General features: G+C 37.8%; 1 protein-coding gene across 1 annotated transcript in view; it reads left to right on the top strand.

Moving 5' to 3' along the window:
- Positions 1-10196: 10196 nt before the first annotated feature.
- Positions 10197-21995, top strand: part of SPAG17 (sperm associated antigen 17) — a 98960-nt gene continuing 87161 nt past the window's right edge. The window contains exons 1-3 of the mRNA XM_070935327.1: positions 10197-10304; positions 14757-14897; positions 16453-16518. Coding sequence (XP_070791428.1) covers positions 10197-10304; positions 14757-14897; positions 16453-16518 — 315 coding nt within the window. The remainder of the gene's footprint in view (positions 10305-14756; positions 14898-16452; positions 16519-21995) is intronic.

Raw genomic sequence — 21995 nt, 5'->3', positions numbered from 1 at the left:
CCTTGGAGATTGATCAGTTCCCAAATCAGAGTAGTACTTAAAAATTCAGGGTATTTACAGTTAAATAATAGACAGAAAATTCAGTGCTGAGTTTGTCCTAATAATAATAACCTAATACAAAATGAGTATTTGTTTATACAATGAGCAGTTTCCTAAGATTTCTGCTATATTTACTGCTTATACGAATGAAAGTAGAACCAGAGACCTAGAAAATGAAATCTGATCCTGATCAGAGGTTTGCTGCAAAAATGGAATACTGATAGGTGACACCTAACAGCTGAGAAGGAACTGAAAGCAACCAGATGGAGATCAGCTGTTCAGAGGAGAATGAGGGGCTTCAGGCTGCCTGGGTATATATGCATGAGAGAGAAAAAAAGAAAGAAAGGGGACAGCTGTCTCCAAGAGGATTGGTGGGAGGAATATTATGGAACAGGTATAGCCATTTTAATAATGCTTTCTTAAATACCTCATTCAGTTATTCAACACATTCTGAATTATACTGGTTTTGTACAGGTTGCATTTCATAGGAATTGACAGGTAAAATGTTTAGCTGATGCTGGGTTCAAACAGGAAGATGCTCCATCATGGAGATTTTCAAGAAAAGATTGGACATTCATTTGTCTGGGATGGTATAAGACAACCTCCAGTCTGTGGACCAGTACCAGTCAACTGCTGTTCTGCCCCAGCTCTGGATTCCCAAGGATTGTGACACACACCAACGGTCCTTATCAAAGTTATAACATACCAAGAATAAACAAAGTCCGGCAAAGATTGGCAACGAGCCCAGAAAACAAGATATGATAAGACACTCACTCTCCAAAATGCTCTGTAAAAATTACACGTTGTTTCCAGCAAGAAATTACTAACTGCGTGCGACTTAAATAGGCTAAGGGAGTGGCCAATTATTCTCAAACCTTACTCTCGAGGAGATCTCCTCCTCCTGAGTAGCCACTCCTGCCTTTTGGCAGCCCTGCATGCTCGAGGATTGAGGAGAGGCTCCTCCACTTTGTTTTCTCCACTTGAAGGAGCCTCTGGAGGTTCTGAAGGCCCTGGCTGAGTATCTACCTCTAGCACCATATCCTCTTCAGCCTCCTCACTGTCCGACGTGAGCGCCGGCTGCGCAGGCTGCCAGCGCGACTCCACACCAGCCTCCTCGTTGTTGGGATCAGCCACGATCCATGCAGGCTGCTGGCAGGCCACAACAATGGCCTGTTAAGGAACTGGTCCTCACAAGTGGTGGATTTGTGAGCAAAGCTTCATCTGCGCATGTGCAGGTTTTAGGTTGTAAGCAAAACCATCTCTCTCCCCCACTCCCAGTCTGTGAAAGACCATTTTTCTTCTGAAACTGATCCCTAGTGCCAGAAAGGTTGAAGGTCACTGCTCTAAAGTCTCCTGCCTTGGCAGGGGGTTAAATAAGAATGCCCCTTCCACCCTTATGATTCTATGGGAAACGATCTGGATACTAGTGACCACATAAGGTAGACATATTTTTTTTGAAGTCCTCCAATGGCCACTGGAGGACTGGCCATTGTAATTGGCTCCATCCATCTTCCTGATGGTCATCCTCTTCCACCTTTCCCAACATTAGAGCCTTTTCCAAAGAACTGGGAATACTGGTGCAGCAAAGGACAATATATAGGCTATGAATGAAGATAAAGTTATGGGCATGTGGCCAGAACTTATTTGAACCATGATTAAGTGGGGGCACAGCCCAAGGCTGCAGAGCTAGCAGCTTCATACAAACTTTTAAAGGTGCTTTTAATTTCTAACATTGCCCATGCTTGCTCAGAAACTAATCCCACTGAGTTCAATAGGCTTAACCCTCTAAGTATTGCACAAGAGTGCAACTTCTGCTTTGAACCTTTCACCAGAGATGCATTATTTATCTTATTTATCTTCTCCATAATAGTTGACTTGTCAAATTGAAATGCAAATCATCAGTTCAGGAAAGCTTTATATAGTTGTCTCTGAGCCTTCCTTTCAATCTTTTCCTACATTGAATCTGCAAAGACAGAGTCTAATTTTACTACATCGTTACTGCTGTCTGAATGGGTAATGCCAGAAAAAACTAGTCAGATCTTGAAAGTGGAACTACACAGACTGCAGAGACCACAGAGCCACAAACAGCAGGTGACACAAGATGAACATCTGAATTCTGAAGACCTATCAATAAGGTAGCCTTTTTAAAAATCTGACAGCCAGTACCAGCCTTGATATTGCAGATACTACAACTCCAGTAGAAGTCTGAATGGCAGATAGATTCACAAAGAGTATTTTGTGAATATTTTCAGCTTTCTTGTTCATTACAATTCATAATCCCAATGGCCAACTGTGATTATTAATAGCTTTATTTCTTCCTTTTTCATCAGTTTATTTGCCTTCGCCACCATTAAATCTTTGATTTTGCATTCTGAATCCTTCTCTAATGGCAGTTAGAAATCCTAGTCATGCCAGACCATCTGTTTTCTCCTTTCTTAGTCATGAAGAATTCACAGGCAACGTTCTTTCTACATTGACTCCCCACCATGTGAAGAATTCATTCCCAAATTGGATCGACTGGTTATGGGAACAGCTCTCAGGTGGAGGTCCACATTAGTAACAGATTTAAAGAGTTTAAAAGAACCATAAAATAATTCTCAGAAAATTAAGGGGGTTTGTTGTTGAAATCCAGAAAGTGATACTTTGGCCTCCCACAGTCTTCTTAGATGAATATAAGTCCCTTCTCAGAGAGATCCTGGTTTAAAACAGCAACATAAATTTAAGACTTATTACATTATTTTGAGTTAACTGGTTTATTAATCTCAGTGGACTGAAAATATGAACAGGATGCACTAGGAGATGGAAAATTGCTAGCAAAAAATATTTTCAGTGTAGTCATTGAATATAAAGTGGGAATCAGAGAGGCCAAATAAAGGTTTCTTACGTTCTCACACTATTTGCCTGCAAGATAGAGGCCTCTTCACTGAAGGTTACAGACTGTAATCTGCTCGTCCAATGCAGATTAGTAGGGTTTTGTTTTTGTTTTTACTTCCCACTCTTGTGTTGAAAGAAGGAGTCACCTACTTAGTTGGTTTCGGTGACTAAGGGATGTTAGTAAATAAATGTTCCAAATATGATAATCACCACCAGTTTGGAAATTTTAAGGGAAAAAATTAACTCTACAATGTTCACTTTTGTGCCAAAAATTTTAGCAGCTATAAATTCAGAGATTTAAATTTCATATTTGTCCATCTAAGCAACAAAAAGATCCATTTTTATGCACAATTTGATATTTGTCTGAACTAATTGTGTTTTTCAGAGATTGAATCAGTTCTAACTGTTCCTTACCTGATCCACATCATTTCACCAGGCCTGCTTCTCTGAGTCTTTATAAGCCTATTCTTATGTGATCAATCATACAATATAGCCCCCTTGTCTTCCGTCTGTATCAGTTTTGATTGCCTTCCATTTTTCAAAATATTAGGGCTTTCTCCAATGGCTGTTTTCAAAATGTCTGATATTTAGTTTCATTATTACTGCTTCCTGTGTTTTTTCAATTTTTTCCCCAGTAGCACAATTTAAAGGCATCAGTTATTTAATTAATCTTTCTGATGGTCCAACTTTCACAGCCATATTACAAGTGAAAAAAACATAGCCAGAAAAGGAAAGCAAAGAATTTGATCATGCAACATATTAATATTTGAATTCTGATATGGAAAATATTTTTTTAAAAAACATAGTTCTATGTTAAGAATAACAAAATAGATCAAATAGATCAAAAAAACGAAAAGGAAATGCTATATAAGGCCACTAGATGGTGGTGTAATATAACAGAAAAATGAAAAATATAGTTTATAAATATATTATGTAAATAAATGTGGGAAACAAATGTTTCAGAAATAGTTATTAAAATGTGCTATAAAAAGGAAAAGCAGCACATCTGAGACTTTGTCAAATGACAGCAAAAGGTTTTCAATTGCATGTACAGGAGTCATGGGTGTCCAAATGGGTGTCAAGAGGATATGCTTGAAACATGTATGACATATTTATCTTGTAACTGTCATGACTTACATGCTTATGTTGACCTTCAGGACACAAGTGGATAGTGGCAGTATTTGCATAATGACATTACCACATGCATTGCTATCTTAACATTATCACAATCTTCTGTTGACACAGCGATGGGAATTTCCAATGGTTGGCTCTTTTGTTGATATGTAGTTATGTATTATTAATAGATCTCTGTTAGATGCTTGACTTAAGAGGTGATTTGAATAGTATTTTAAATGCAAGAGGACTTAATGTCTCAGTAATATTCAGTATTATTATTTTATGAAAAAGGTATTACCAGTATTATTATCAAGGTTCATCACAATCAGTCAGATGTTTAGACTAGATGTGGCATTTTTGTCCACCTACCAAGTCCTACCAAATCCCATCTACTACCTGGGTTGATTTGATGGTGATTTTGTCTATTATCATTATTGTTGTTGTTGTTGTTAAAATGAAGGTGGCTAATGAAAGCTGTTGATTGCTCATTATAAATTATTGCTTTTTCCTGAAAATGCAGAAATTGTAAAAGGACTGAAGAACTAAAATACACCTGCAAAAAAACCCAATGAGTGGTTGTAGACAAAAATTTCACTGTTCTATTGTTATTTTATAGCATTATTATGTTATGACCTATGGTTCCAATAATACATTTATTTACATAGTTACAGACAGATGATAGCTAGATAGAAAATAACTGAAGCAGGCAATTGGGCTTTATTGAAAGCTTAGAGAAAAATCTAAAAACAAGCAGAATGATAAATATAGGAAATTGAAACATGATAGTGCTTCTTTTTTTCTGAAGGAAAAGGTGGAAGCTGAGAGGCACGGAGTTCAAATGGGAAATGAAGCTCCCCCCACCTCTTGGAACATATTAATAAGAGAGAAATCCCTCCCTCCATAAAGGAATGACAATATCAATTTTAATACATTTTCTCTTTTATAAGTACAGTATAGTTGGCTACTGAGGTAGGTTGCAGCATTTCCCTTGCTATTTTTATCTTCCCAAATCAGCCTTTCCTATCTAGTTTTGAAACTCTAGTATTGAAATTCATTTGTCCACTCTCAAATCAGATTTTTCAATAGTTTCCATTGTCTTAAAATCCAATTACAGATTTTTGTAATTAGATATCATATTTTGGGGGATTGAAAGTATACAGTGACAGAAATCATACAAAGGATTGTGTGCCTATGACAAAGTATCCCTCCCCATGTTGGACTCTGGCCCTACGCACTATTGATATGAGGCCACAATCTCTTTGCATAGAATTAATTTGGCCAATTAATTTTGAGACAAAACTGGTTTCCTTTCCCTTCCCATCTGCCTTCTCTCTCTATAATTCTATTTGATTAAAAGCTGTGGCCTTTGCAAAGCTCAAATGATCAGATGAATGATTCCTCGTCTGAAATATAAAGCAGTGATATCCTCGTATATATGTTACGCTAAATTAATAATGTAGCAAAAAGCAACATTTCAAAGCATCCTTGAAATTTAAATAAAGAGTCCTGGCCCTGAGCAGTCAGATGGAGCCAGGGTAGAGCTGGAGGTAACCATGTATTTTGGAATATTTTCACAGAATGTTAAATCACAGAAAACCACTTGTTTCCAGTGTAAGATCACAACATGACTCCCCCGTAATGAATTCTTTACCTTGGCTGTTCTCCTACTCTTTCTCAAAAAGCAACTCTCTCTCTCTCTCTTTCTGCCTTTCGTCTTAGCATGGGAACATATGGTAATATTTGAAATGTAATTTAGGCCTTGTTGCCCACACCTGCACAGACCTCCAAGTCACTGAGCCATATTCATGCACACTGAAGTCATGCTCTGATACTATAGTGTCAATTGAGTTTCCTCATTTTTCTTCCAACACAAGCCAAAAGCTCTAGCATGCTGATTTCACATAAATTCCATTTGAATCTGTAATTTATTAAATGTATTTTAAGACAAAATTTTGCTAGACACTGCATCATTCATATTCAGAGCTAACCAACTATTGATTTTGGAGTAATGCAATAAAGAAACAACTCAAGTTTGGAGAAAGGTGATTGACCCTTACTTTATAATATAGAAGAATGTGCTGAATTCCTTAGAAAAAGGGCTGTGACATTACAGTCAAGATATTTTCTGTCTTATTGTTATGTTGTAAGCTACCCGGAATCAATTTTGAGATAGGGGGCACTAAATTTAAATAGATCAATAAAAATATGCAGACATCATGCAAAATATGCAAACTGAAATAATATAATCATAACAAATAAATCTACAGGTAGTCCTTGACTTATGACCACAATTGAGTCCAAAATTTATATTGTTAAACAACACAGTCCTGAAGTGAATTTTGCCCCATTTTACGACATTTTTTGCCACAGTTATTAAGTAAATCACTGCAGTTGTTAAGTTAGTAACACGGTTGTGAAATAAATCTGGCTTCCCTATTGACTTTGCTTGTCAGAACGTCACAAAGAGGTGATCACATGACCCCAGAACACTACAGCCATCATAAATATGAATCAGTTGCCAAGCATCTGAATTTTGATCATGTGACCATGGAGATGCTGCAATGGTCGTAAATGTGAAAAACAGTCAAAAGTCACTTTGTTCAGTGCTGTTATAGCTTCAAACAGTCACTAAATGAACGGTTGTAAGTCTAGGACTACCTGTATTTAATTATGCATCTGTCTAGTTCATATGAAAAGAAGATGAGTGAATAAGAGGCCAGATGCTAAACTCACGTTTCCATACAATTATCCTTTGTTTCCTTGCCTGCCTTCAAAGCTAAATCTGTGCTTTCTTTTTAAATAAATGCAGCAGATATGCAATTAAATATTGCTATAATTTGATTCAGGGTGACCCCAACTTTGCAGGTGGCATAACAACAATATAAAAAGCTTTTGAGTTCCAAGTTACTGCTGAACAGAAAATCCCCTGCTATAGCATGTCTTATAGGTTATTCACAAACCTCTGATTAACAAATATGTGTACTAGAGCATTTCCATGACAATCTAATTCATATTTATTGGGCCAGAGATTTCTGTACTCACTTCTTTTGAATCACTTTTTAAATCAATACCCAATTGCATATTATCCTTTTTGTAATCAGCTTCCTTTTGTGGAGTGACTCATAAATTTCCTATTCTGAATATAGCTTAACGCAGTTGACCTCTTGTGAATCTAAAGAATATCCCTAGCAGCTGGCAGCCTAATGCATTGCAATGACGTCTTTTATGATCTCAAACTCAACACAATCATATAAAGGGTATATTCATGAAACATCTTTATGACTGCATCTTTTTTGTATTCCCATAGAAGCAAACTAATTATTCTGTTCAGGTAGTCCTCGACTTATTACTGTAATTGACCTAGAATTATGGTCATAAGTCATGCCAGTCATTAAGTGAGACCTTGACCTTTAATGACCTTTTTTGCAGAGATCATTAAGTGAACATTGTGGTTGGTAAGCAATTGCATTGTTTGCAATGGGTTTTTTCTGGGGGTGAAAGTTAGAAGTAAATGCCAGTTTCCAGCATGGTAAATCACGATTATGTGACTGCTGGATGCTGCAAATGGCCATAAATATGGTTGTTGAATGTCAAAAATGCAACCATCTGACTGCAGGTGGGGCCCAACTTCAAATCGAGGCTATAAGTAGTTCTGGGGATTTCCATTGTAACTTGGAACTTTTACTAATCAACCACGCATAGATCAAAGACTTCCTATATTAGCTTTCTTGTTTTGTATCTTAATCTATGCCTGTGCGATATAATGATCAACAAAGATAAAACAATTTAAACTTAAAACAATTTGAAATGATTAAAAAAAAGCCATGTATATACTTTATATAGATGTAAGAATTTAATTCTTTAAAGCTACATTCAGTCATGAAAGGATTGAACCTTTTTTTTTTTATTTTTTTACAGAACATCAGATTGGATTGTTGTTTAGAATCTGCAAAAGAATTGGAGGTTTGGAAGAAAAAAAAACATTAAAAGATTTATTATAAGCATAGACACTGCAACCTCCCACATAGATGGCTTCTGTTTATATGCTGCTTACTACTCTCCTGCTCCATTGAAACAAACCAGAAAAGGAATGAGCTATTCAGAACTTCTTCTGAGATTGGCAGCTGAATTTTATTTTAATGTTACTGATAGGCTCATGTTTTCTGTATCAGAAAGCAATAAAGAAGGATGCAAGATCATCCACATTATGGCCCATGTAATACAGAAAAATATAGATCAGGTGAGACATCCTTTAAAAGAAATTTCAACAGAATAAAAGCAATTGAGATTTTGAATTGAAGAGGAAAAGAATAGGGAAAAGTAACAAAAAAGTGAAAAAGTAAAGAAAGAAAAAAGTAACAAAAAGTAGCTTCCAATTTTTCTAACAGCAATTATACGTACATTTACATTTTACCTTATCTCTGTAAGGTTATATTATAATTTCTTTCTTTCTATAATTTACACTTTTGAATAAATCCAGAAACCACCAGTTCATTTTTTTTCTATTTCAGCAAAAGTGGTTTCAAGTCACTAATAATAATGCTTTATTTTCCTAGCAGCACCAAGAAACAGAAGGGCCTTCAACAAGTTAGGTCGATCAGTACAGTAATGCATATGAAGTTCGGACAAATTAAGGAGGCCATGTGAATATAATGACCATATTTGCTTGAAAAAAATAAAGGATAGGCCTGAAAAAAGGCAAATCTGAATGAGACTGATAAGGATAAAAAGTTACTTCGTTATAAATTTGCTTTACAAGAAAATTTAAGAGCAAACTCAAGAAATAAATCTAAAGTACAGGCTTTCTTAAATAAAGGACTTGTCTTTATAATACAGAACGTATGATCACTGTAGATACAGGCAACAGAATCTGGGAATGTTTGTGATAAATGGATCAAAAGCACTTTCTGTCCACACTTGTTTTGCTAAAGGAATTGAAAATCCAGATACAGGTAGTCCTTGAATTACGACCACAACTGAGCCCAAAATTTCTGTTGCTAAGCAAGACATTTGTTAAGTGAAATTTGCCCCATTTTATGACCTTTCTTGCCATAGTTAAGTGAATCACTGCTTTTGTTAAAATAATAACACAGTTGTTAAGTGAATCTGGCTTCCCCATTGACTTTGCTTGTCAGAAAATTTGCAATAGATGATTACATGACCCTGGGATGCTGCAACTGTCATAAATATGACAGTGTGATCATGTGACCATAGGGATGCTACAACAGTCGCAAGGGTGAAAAACGGTCATAAGTCACTTTTTTCAGCACTGTTGTAAGTTTGAACGGTCACTAAACAAACTGTTGTAAGTCGTGGACTATCTATACATCGAAATCCCCACTCCCCAAAAGTGGGAGAGTTGGGAAAAAGTTGAGAAGCCACAAGCAGACATACATTGTTTCCTGAACTCACTGACTGACCCAATCATGCCCGTTCCAGAGAAAAATGCAAGCTGGCAGAAGATGCTGATTTGATGTGTCTCCCACTTTGAACAGATCCAATGGTGGGATTCAAATAATTTAACCATCGGTTCTCTGCCCTAATGATTTTTTTCCAACAACCAGTTCACCAAACTGCTCAGAAGGTTAACAACCAGTTCTCCCGAAGTGGTGCGAACTGGCTGAATCCCACCACTGAACAGATCCCATTAAAATAAATCTGACATCAAATAAATATTTGATGACAGTACACTGTTCATTAAGTACCTATGTAGTTTAAGGAAAAAAATGGTTAATTTTTTTTTTTTTAAAATTGCAAAAATCTCAAAGGGAGCTGGAGGATTTATGCAGCGGAGCCCTTAAAAATGTGAAAAGAATCTGTAAGAAGCTTAAAAGGTAGTAATTCTAAAGAAAAAAAAAATGTAAACCCTTCCCCCCCCCCCCGCAAAATTTATAATGCATGACTTCGGGGTGATTCATTTTCAGTACTTATTTTAGCATCCATGCCTTGAGGCGTCGCCCATCGCCCATAGTCGCCCATAGTCGGCTGCTAATAGGAGACCCCTTCCAGACAGACTTATCGGGTCATGGCAACAGGCCCATATTCGAACGCTAGGCTTCTCGGTTGCCTTGGCGACCGAAGCCGCGCGGAGGCGCGTTCCCGCGCATGCGCAGGAGGACGGCCTGGTGGCGATTGCCAAGGCAACCGGTCTTGTCCCACTCTTTCCGATGGCTCCCAAGCGACCCAAGAGCGGGGCTGGCGGCGGGGCTTCTGGTCCCCCAGGGGCAGGCGTCAAGAACTGGGAAGCGGGGCTTGTGGCGGTCCGCTTGGAAGAGGTGCGTTGGCAGTAGTGGAGGGAGGCACACGTTGGTCCTCGCCTCAGGAAAAGAGGTGGACCTGTTTGACGGGATGTGGTCGATCTCAGTGTTTGCGGGGGGGGGGGGAGGAAGTCCTATATCTATATGCATCGCAGATTGGGACCAGATATACTTTGAATCTTTCTCTGCTTGGCAGCATGGTCCCTAAGGTGGCTTGTGCCACCTCAAGAAATTGCAACTCAAGACAACCCTCCGCACCAGGAGATGAAGCCACCTTGAACCTGGTGTATCTTAAGAGAAAAATCTCCTTCAATCAAATCCAAGTCCTGGTGGATACAACTATGCACTTTTCTTGGCGTCAATAGGAAATAGTTTGAAATTGTCTTGTTTGGGGATGTTTTTTCCACTTCATCTCTTAGCCTGAGATTTTCTACTGGTCAATTTACCAGACCCAGATTTGCTGAGCTTCCAAGCCTAAAGGGCTAATTAGAATTTCCATGTAGTTCCCTTTTTTATAATACGTGGATTGTACTTCAGCCTGTGTTATAGGCTGACAGTTCTCAAAATGAAAGAGAATTAGTTCACTATATTAGAGTACATTAATAGCTTACGTGTTTTGAAAGCAGAGGGGGAGGTTATGGACATGAACATTGTAAGTAACTATAGAGGTAGTCCTCGACTCACAGCAGCTCATTTAGTGACCGTTCAAAGTTACAATAGCTTTGAAAAAAGTGACACATGATCGTTTTTCACACTTAGAACCTTTTAGTGTCCCTGAGATCATATGATCAAAGTTCAGGCGCTTGGCAACTGGTTCATATTTATGAGGTTGCAGTGTCCTGGGGACATGTGATCACTTTTTGCAGCCTTCTGACAAGCAAAGTCAAGCCAGAGTCACTTACCAACTATGTCACTAACTTAACAACTTCAGTGATTCACTTAATAATTGGGGCAAGAAAGGTTGTAAAATGGGGCAAAATTCACTTAACGAATGTGTCATTTAACAACATAACTTTTGGGCTTAATTGTGGTTGTAAGTCGAGGACTAATTGTATTGGGTCATTTTCTTTGTAGAGAGGAGGGGAGAGGAGGACAGGACCTTGGAAGTCTTCTAGTCAAACCCCTGCTCAAGCAGGAGTCCCTATACCATTTCTGACAAGTGGTTGTCCAGTCTCTTCTTGAAAGCTTCCAGTGATGAAGCTGGTTAACTATTCTCAATGTCAGAAAACTTATCCTGATTTCTAGGTTGAATCTCTCCTTGATCAGTTTCCATCCATTGTTCCTTGTCTGGCCTTCGGGTGCTTTGGAAAATAGGTTGGCCCCCTCTTCTCTGTGACAGCCCCTCAAATATTAGAATGCCGCTATCATGTCACCCCTGGTTCTTCTCTTCACTAGACTGTCCATGCCTGGTTCTTATAACAGTTCTTCATATGTTTTCGCCTCCACGAAACTCATATTGCTCTTCTCTGTACTCTTTCTAGAATCTCAACATCTTTCTTGTAGTGTGGAGACCAAAACTAGATGCAGTATTCTAGTGTGACCTTACTAAGGCTTTATAGAGCGGTACTATTACCTCACATGATCTTGATTCAATCCCTTTGTTAATGCAATTTAGGATTGCATTGGCTTTTTTGACTGTGGCCACACACTGCTGATTCATATTTAACTGATTGACCACTAGGTCTCCAAGATCCCTCTCACAGTTACTGCTATTAAGCCAGGTTTCACCCAGTCTATATGCGTACTTTTGGTTTTTCTTGCCTAAGTGTAAGACTTTACTTTTCTCTATGTTGAATTTCATTTTGTTAGATAGGGCCCAATGTTCAAGTCTGTCGAGATCCATTTGGTTCTTGAATTTAACATTTTGGGTGTTGGCTATTCCTGCCTGTTTAGTGCCATCTGCAAATTTGATGAGTTCCCCTTTTATTCTCTCATTTATGAAGATTTATTCTCTCATTTATGAAGAGTACTGGGCCTAAGACAGAACTTTGTGGTACCCCACTGCTTACTTCCCTCCATGTAGATATAGTACCATTAAGGATGACTCATTGAGTATGGTTTGTCATCTGGTGGTGATGCTATCTATCCCATTTGTATACAATAAGTATAACTATAACTGTAACTGTAAGTATACAATAACTATAACTGTAACGATAACTGTAGCCAATAACTGTAACTATTGATCTTGTGCTTATACATTTGTTTTTTGATACATGTGTGTCAAATTTATGAGGCCAGAATGTATGGTCTATCCTTTCTCCAGGAGAGTCCCACAGATACAACTTTTAGATGATATAGAGGAGTCACAGAACATATGTAGCCATTCGTTGAGTATGTAGTATGTAATCCAGTCTGTAATCCAGTCTGTAATTCAGTTTTATCATTAGATAGATATAGATTACTCAGACATATCTGTTCAATTTTAATGAGTTGTACATCTAATCAGGTAACTTTATTATTTTGTTTATGGAAAATAAGAAATAAACCAAATTAACAATAATATAGTATCTGTGTATAGTATAATATAGTATGTGTGTATGCAGTGGTGAAATCCTGCCGGTTCTGTCTGGCTCGCATGAGCTGATAGTGTCGGCGGTGCGTGGTTTGGCAAATTGGTGGCAGCAGTGCGAGGCTTCACCCACCTGCCCGGACATCATTACTTCCTGGCTTTTAACCCTCTGCACATGCACAAAGCCTTCTGCGCATGCACAGAGAGTCAAAAATCAGACATGACGATGACACAGCAGCGCGCACACTTTCGAACCGGTAGGGAAGGTAGGTAGATTTCACCCCTGTGTGTATGGTATAGATCCGTGATGGCGAACCTATGGCACGCGTGCCACAGGTGGCATGCAGAGCCATATCTGTGGGCATGCAAGCGTTGTCCTAGCTGAGCTCCAGCGTGCATGTGCGCGCTGGCCAGCTAATTTTCGGGCCTTCCAGTCCCACTGGAAGTTGGGAAACTGGCCATTTCCTGCCTCCAGAGGGCCTCCAGGGGGTGGGGAAGGCCATTTTCGCCCTCCCAAGGCTCCAAGAAAGGGCAAAAAACGGGTCTACCTGGCCCACTGTGCCATCACATGCCAAAAGCAGGGGGAGTATGGAGGGACGGGGCACATTGAATTATGGGTGTGGGCACACACGTGCGTGACCCCCCTCATTCCTCCCACTTTTGGCACGCGACGGCAAAAAGGTTAGCCATCACTGGTATAGATAATTAAAATTACAGCTGTTAATATATAGCATTTTAGATTCAAAGTTCACTGTGTCTGATATAGCAAAAGCGAAGATACTTATAAACAAAGAATATAACTCAGGTCAAACAAAAGAAACAATGCACTAGTCATTATTTAATGATTTATCATTTCATAGCTGGTATTCCATTTGTCCTTTAGTCTCTTATGATCTCAATAATATACATTATTAATGTTTATAACTTCTACAGGCACATTTATTTAAAATTTGTTTTATTTATTTGGGCAAATATATCTGTATCTTACCGAATAACATTATAGAATAATATTTGGTTAGGATAAATAGTAGGAAGAGCTAGTAGATTTAGTATATAGTATAATATTGCCATCTAGTGGTAGAGGGCAATTGCATATAAAGAAACTTAATTTCTGAGCATGGAAAAATAAAATAAAAGAGAAGAGATGCCTTTATCCTTCCTTCCTTCCTTCCTTCCTTCCTTCCTTCCTTCCTTCCTTCCTTCCTTCCTTCCTTCCTTCCTTTTCTTTTCTTCCTTTTCAATTTACGTAGCTGCCCTCTTACATATGTGACTGTGAATGGCTTACAGAATTAAAATCACAAAAAACAATACAAAATAACAAAAACACCATTTAAACATTAAAATTGAAACATTAAAATCAAGGTTGACTCAGCCTTCCATCCTTTCTAAGGTAGGTAAAATGAGGACCCAGTTTGTGGGGGCAATAAGCTGACTTTGTATAAATATATACAAAAGTATGAAGGCTATTGCTTAATGCATTGTAAGCCGCCCTGAGTCTCCGGAGAAGGGCGGCATATAAATCAAATAAAAATAAAATAAAATAAAAAAATTATTGAAACCATTAAAAACATAATCTGAGCGAAGGACAATCAGTATCTTTAACAGTACAGTCATTTTGCAGTGTCCATACCACCACTACCGGATTCCCAGGCCAGATGATAAAGCCATGTTCTTTAGGGCTTTCTGGAGACTACTGAGGTCAGGGACAGTCTGAAACTGAGGAAATTATGTTCCAGAGGGCTGGTGCCATGGTAGAAAAGGGTTTTCCTTTTGGGCCCATTGACATGACATTAATTTGTGGACAGGACCCACAATATGTTCTTTCTGATGAACTTGATGGATCAGATAGATGGGATGGGAAAGAAGCACTCCTCAAATAACCCAATCTCATGTCACGTAGGGCTTTATAACTCGTTATCAGCACTTTTAATGGTTTAATTGCTGTTTTTGTTTTGAATCAGGAAAATTGGATTCCCAGTACTGCCTTTGTTGTTGGGAGCAAACTTGAGGATGAACTTCACATAAAGGCACTAACTCTGGCTGTGCAGGTGCCACAAAGGAAACTCTTCAGTGTGGTTTCTTGGGAAGAATTATTAGCACAGGTATATTGTATTATAACTGTGGAGCAATTATATTCGAGCGGAGTCTAAAAGTAGGGTGCAGTTTTACTTATAATTCAGGGTGATATCTGAGAAACACTATTTGTTGCCAGATAATTTTGATCTGAATATAGCAAAGAGAATTGGCCCTAGAAGAGGCTCTTCTATGCTTGCAGTTGATGATAGGAGGAAAAAAAATCAGATTTGAAGATGACATAAGTGTTTATCACATAATTTTGTACAGTTTCATTGTATTGCATCAAATGCTGATAACATCATATAACTGCAAGGCAATATCTTTTTAGATACCTTCACACAAATATATATCCATCTGCCTTCACAAAATTTACATGTGTTATTGCATATAGGACAAGCCTGAACTCAGTCTCTTAAAAACATATAATCCTTATACTCTTTGGTTTCTTACAAACATCTTTTGAAAGATGTTTATTTTTATCAGCACAACAAAAAAGTTATATTTTTCAAGAATATTGAAACAGCTGTTACACTATAGTTTCCATTACTATCAATTTTCTCTGCTATTGATAGGAGCTAAGGGCAACAATGTATTAATATCAGAGATAAAGTGTTCAGAGTAATTTTAAACATCAAGCACACCATGATTTTCTTTTTGTATATGTGAAAAGAACCTTAGAGAATAGTATTGCAAACTTCAATATTATTCATAAAAGATTATGACTAGGAACAGTAGTGGGTTTCCCCCGGTTTGGACCGGTTTGCAAGAACCGGTAGTAAAACTGGCGGGAGGCCCTGCCCACCACCCCAGATGTCATCATCGGCAGTCTGCGCATGCGCAGAAGCAAGGCGCACGGGCAATCCCATTGCAAACTGGTAGTAAAGGTAAGTAGAACTCACCCCTGACTAGGAATCAAGAAACAATTATTTTTGTATCCCCATTCTTTGATAGACTAGTCTTTCTCAAACAGTCCCCACTGCATATGGTAAAACACATTTAAAAATGGAATTTTCTTTTGAAAAAAAATCTTTTGGAATAATATTTTAAAGTTAAAAGAGCTCTTCCAAGGAATACATTTGAAAAACTACCTGTTGAGTGATCCTTCATTCCAGAGACAACGGAAAAATTAATTAAGAATATAAGGATTGAAAGATAAAATATAAATGACAAAAAAACTAGGTAAGAATTCAGTCCACAAAAGTTTGAAATGAACCAAGAGACACAACAGTTTTGAAATATTTGACAATATTTGAAATACTGTCGTTTTCTCTTTTCTCCTTTTTTAGTACTTTTACTTTTTCTTTTTTATTTCAATTTATATTATTTTTTACTATTGTTAAAATTTCTAATAAGTATTTTTGAAAAAGAAAGTGGAATTTCATCTTAATTTCATTAAGACTATGTAGTTCATTGAAAATAGTGCTTCAGAATGTGCAGCATCATTACAAAATACATTTTTCAAATCATTAGGTATGTGGAAATAACTGAATAGTTTTTGAATAAATTACAGAATGTTCAAAAAAATGAGCATGTGAAACCAGAAAGTTCATTATGTTACATTCGCTCCCTTTTTCTTTCTAGATAATGGAAGTTGTAGATGTAAAAGCAAAGAAGGTCAAAGACAAAGAAACACCTTTATTTTATGAAGTAAGACAAAGCATTTTTATTATTAGTTGGATTAATTTTTCTGATTTATTTCAAAAATTAATAATCTCGTATCTGATATTTTGACTTCTGCTTTTAAAGTGATTGCTGAAAACCAGTTACTTAACAATTAATATTTTATTTGTTTAGGCATTCATATATCTAATCTGCCCAGTTTTGTAAACTGATTAGAAAATATTAATTTACTAATTTGAACACAAAAAAACATCAAAGTGTTAGTGCACCTAACCCCTAGTCCATATAGATCATCCAGCAATTATCACAGTATGATCATGCCTTGTGACAAGCCTTTGGGAGGGAAAATCAAGCTTTTTCTATAATAGAATCAAAGAGATGCCTGGAGTGAACTGATTGAATAGCCCAACTTCCCTGCAATAGGGCATTTGTGGCCATGAAGAATTCCCTGGCACTCAGAAAGTGATCTGACTGTGACAAGGGACTGATATTAATTTCCTCCATATCAAGATGGTATCACCACTGCCCTAATACAAAAGCCAGATCCAATATCTGACCTGGTCACTCTCTCAGATCTTTTGGAAGACTTGCTTTGTTTTTCGTGTCTGTTTCCATTTTCACTGTCTTTATAGAAATCATTAGATTGCTTCATGTCTCTTCTAACAGCTCTCTGAAATTCTTCATTAAATTCTTTCCTGAGATATTTCTCTTGTTTAGTTTTGGCTCTTTTTAGAAATTTCCAATGTTCTGACATTCTTTTTGCTTTCTTCTTTTCTTCATCTTCGTCTGTCTCTTTTCACATTCATCTTTAACACATTCTTTGATTTCTTTGAACCTTGAGCATCAGAGGCTATATGTCATGAGATGTCTCTCTCTCTCTCTGTGTGTTTGCCATACATAGTCACTTGTGTGAGATAGATGGCTGTATAAATCATATAAATAAATTCCATAGTTCGTCCAGTTATTGATGAAGTTTATGACTGCAAAATGATTCCTCATGTTCTTTGAAAATGGTGGATGTCAAGACTGTATTGTGGAAACTGGTTGACTTTCTTTTTCCATATTACCTTGACTTGGAACCTTATACATGAGCATAATCTGTACCTGAGTCAGCTGCTGTATATGTCTGCTATACCTGTGTTCTTCTATCTGCTTGCATCAATAATCATTTTGATTTCTGTATATTTCACTTGGAGACATCTAAGTATGTATATACAATAGATGTTATTTTGCTTGTTATAAGACTATTTTAGTAAGGAAGGAATCATCGAATTGACAGAAATTGTTACGTCATTCTTCATTTTGATTTCTCTAAGCCATACTATGCAACTACATTTTCTTTATAATATTTCCAATTGCATCAATAGTTGAAGCATCAACCTGGACAATTTTATATTAAAGAATTGTCTGTTTAAGCTTAATTGATATTATTCAATCATTGCTTATTCCAAGTATTGTTCTTGCTGTATGCTTTGAGAAAAAACAACAGTATGATCTGAGTAAAAGTGTCCAGTTCCTGCCCATTTCAATTTACTGATGCCTAAAATATCAATGTATAATCGGTCATTCCATTTTTCACTGTGTAGAGCTTTTATGTGTGCCTGCTTTTAATATCTCATCTACCCACTGTAATTATTTCTTTACAGCTTTGGATTTTCTTTTCTTGCAATATCAGCAACCAAGGCTTTAATCTAGCCATATCTTAAACAACATTAGTACTATGAAAGATCCTTAGCTCTTCCTCATTTTAATTATCATCCATCCTGAAGGGCCCATCATTTGATACTATGAGGTTAATCATTTCTATCCTCTTTCCATGTGGTTTTCTTGGTAAAATACCAAAGGTAAAATACTTTTGCCTTCCTTCTCCCATGCAGTGTGAAATGATGCCTTTGCCATTGTCATTAAAGGGATCATTCATTCCCCAATCCCCCAACATCTTCTTTATTGCTGCTGCCCAATACAGAGGTCTGCTTGCTTTAGCAGAACAGCTAAAGTGACCTTCATGCCTTGGTTGACCCTGTTGTTGGCATAAATTCTGGGCATTATTTGCCCATCCCATTCCCGCCCCCTCCAGTTACTGTGACACAGCACAGCAAACTTTGAATTGGGAGGAATTAACACTTCAGATGTACAGAAATGTATTCTTTTTCAAATTAGAGGAATAAAGATATATGTACAGTCAGGTCCAGAAATATTGGGACATCGACACAATTCTAACATCTTTGGCTCTATACACCATCACAATGGAGTTGGAATGAAACAAACACAATGTGCATTAACTGCAGACTGTCAGCTTTAATTTGAGGGTATGTACATCCAACTCAGGTGAACGGTGTAGGACTTACAGCAGTTTTTTATATATGCCTCCCACTTGTTAAGGGACCAAAAGTAATGGGACAGAATAATAATCATAAATCAAACTTTCCCTTCTTAATACTTGGTTGCAAATCCTTTGCAGTGAATCACAGCCTGAAGTCTGGAACGCATAGACATCACCAGACGCTGGGTTTCATCCCTGGTGATGCTCTGCCAGGCCTCTACTGCAACTGTCTTCAGTTCCTGCTTGTTCTTGGGGCATTTTCCCTTCAGTTTTGTCTTCAGCAAGTGAAATGCATGCTCAATGGGATTCAGGTCAGGTGATTGACTTGGCCATTGCATAACATTCCACTTCTGTCCCTTCAAAAACTCTTTGGTTGCTTTTGCGGTATGCTTTGGGTCATTGTCCATCTGCACTGTGAAGCGCCATCCAATGAGTTCTGCAGCATTTGGCTGAATGTGAGCAGATAATATTGCCCAAAACACTTCAGAATTCATCCTGCTGCTTTTGTCAGCAGTCACATCATCAATAAATACAAGAGAACCAGTTCCATTGGCAGCGATACATGCCCACGCCATGACACTACCACCACCATGCTTCACTGATGAGGTGGTATGCTTAGGATCATGAGCAGTTCCTTTCCTTCTCCATACTCTTCTCTTCCCATCACTCTGGTACAAGTTGATCTTAGTCTCATCTGTCCATAGGATCTTGTTCCAGAACTGTGAAGGCTTTGTTAGATGTTGTTTGGCAAACTCTAATCTGGCCTTCCTGTTTTTGAGGCTCACCAATGGTTTACATCTTGTGGTGAACCCTCTGTATTTACTCTGGTGAAGTCTTCTCTTGATTGTTGACTTTGACACACATACACCTACCTCCTGGAGAGTGTTCTTGATCTGGCCAACTGTTGTGAAGGGTGTTTTCTTCACCAGGGAAAGAATTCTTCGGTCATCCACCACACTTGTTTTCCGTGGTCTCCCAGGTCTTTTGGTGTTGCTGAGCTCACCGGTGCACTCCTTCTTTTTGAGAATGTTTCAAACAGTTGTTTTGGCCATGCCTAATGTTCTTGCTATCTCTCTGATGGGTTTGTTTTGTTTCTTCAGCCTAATGATGGCTTGCTTCACTGATAGTGACAGCTCTTTGGATCTCATCTTGAGAGTTGACAGCAACAGATTCCAAATGCAAATAGCACACTTGAAATGAACTCTGGGCCTTTTATCTGCACATTGTAATTGGGGTAATGAGGGAATATCACACACCTGGCGATGGAACAGCTGAGAAGCCAATTGTCCCATTACTTTTGGTCCCTTAATAAGTGGGAGGCACATATACAAACTGCTGTAAGTCCTACACCGTTCACCTGAGTTGGATGTACATACCCTCAAATTAAAGCTGACAGTCTGCAGTTAACGCACATTGTGTTTGTTTCATTCCAACTCCATTGTGGTGGTGTATAGAGCCAAAGATGCTAGAATTGTGTCGATGTCCCAATATTTCTGGACCTGACTGTACAATTGGATGAACACTATATTGAAAAGGATGAGGCCTATTGATTGGGTTTCTGAGTGAGCTACAAGATCCCTGACCACAAGTTGTTAGAAACTGAGAATATGCTATAATCTGTTCTTGTTAAATCCTTGATTGTACTGTGATGGAGTTTTATCCTTTCAAAATCTGTCCAGAACTCAGCAATTCTATGGACAGTTCTTCCCATATTTTCCAATCTTGTATGGCTTCTTTCAGTTGTTTAATGCTCTGGTTGACATTATCAACTTTGGTAATGTCTATCTACCATGTTTTTTAGGGGCCTTGTTGCATTTTACCACAGACCATTCTGAGCATAACTGCCTTTTCTAGTGAGTTTGATTGCATGACCTGGCTGAAACAAATAAAGCAGAGTTTTGTGAATGCAATATTTCTGGTTTTATAGGTCCAGTACTTGCTTGTTTATCATCTTTGTTGTACAAAAAATATGTAGGAGTCTTCTCTAGCGCCACAGCTTGAGCAACTCAATTTTCCTCCTTTCTCCTTTCTTTTCAACCATGGATAGCTATGGGAAATACAGTAATGAATAGAATACAATAGATTTTTTTATTGACCAAGTGTGATTGGACACGCAAGGAATTTGTCTTGGTGCATATGCTCTCAGTGTACCTAAAAGAAAAGATACGTTCAGCAAGAATCATAAGGTACAACACTTAATGATAGTCATAGGGTACAAATAAGCAATCAAATCATATTAGGAAACAGTCAATATAAATTGTAAGGATACAAGGAACAAAGTTACAGTCATATAGTCATAAGTGGAAGGAGATGGGTGATGGGAACGATGAGAAGATTAATAGTAGTGCAGACTTAGTAACTAGTTTGACAGTGTTGAGGGAATTATTTGTTTAGCAGAGTGATGGCGTTCGGGAAAAAACTGTTCTTGTGTCTAGTTGTTCTGGTGTGCAGTGCTCTATAGCGTTGTTTTGGGGGTAGGAGTTGAAACAGTTTATGTCCAGGATGTGAGGGGTCTGTAAATAGTTTCACAGCCCTCTTTTTGACTCGTGAAGTATACAAGTCCTCAGTGGAAGGCAGGTTGGTAGCAATTGTTTTTTCTGCAGTTCTAATTATCCTCTGAAGTCTGTGTCTGTCTTGTTGGGTTGCAGGACCAAACCAGACAGTTATAGAGGTGCAGATGACAGACTCAATAATTCATCTGTAGAACTGTATCAGCAGCTCCTTGGGCAGTTTGAGCTTTCTGAGTTGGCACAGAAAGAACATTCCTTGTGCTTTTTTGATGACGTTTTTGATGTTAGATGTACATTTTAGCTCTTGAGATATAGTAGAACCTAGAAATTTGAAGGTCTCTACTGTTGATAGTGTATTGTCTAGTATTGTAAGATACTAATCTGCATTTGTTTATGAGACTAATATCATTCTTTTCCATATGCGATTCATGCTCATCATTGCAATGCAACTCAGTGTGATTTGATATTTCATTTCTGGACTGCATTCACTGCTTTGATCAATCTATGATCTTAGGAAAGTTAATTCTTGCACACATTCTATCTCTTTATTGTCAATTGTTATTTTGACATTTCCATTCCTCACAGTGATCATGAGCTTGTTGTTGCTGTTGTTGTTGTTGTTCTGATGTTCAGGAAGAGGGCATATTTATTGCTTTCTTTATTCTTTTGAT

Source organism: Pituophis catenifer, unplaced genomic scaffold, assembly GCF_029215685.1.
Source record: "Pituophis catenifer annectens isolate HBS135680 unplaced genomic scaffold, rPitCat1.0.hap2 SCAF_2, whole genome shotgun sequence".
Classification (NCBI taxonomy): domain Eukaryota; kingdom Metazoa; phylum Chordata; class Lepidosauria; order Squamata; family Colubridae; genus Pituophis; species Pituophis catenifer.
This window is presented reverse-complemented; position numbering and strand designations above follow the sequence as displayed.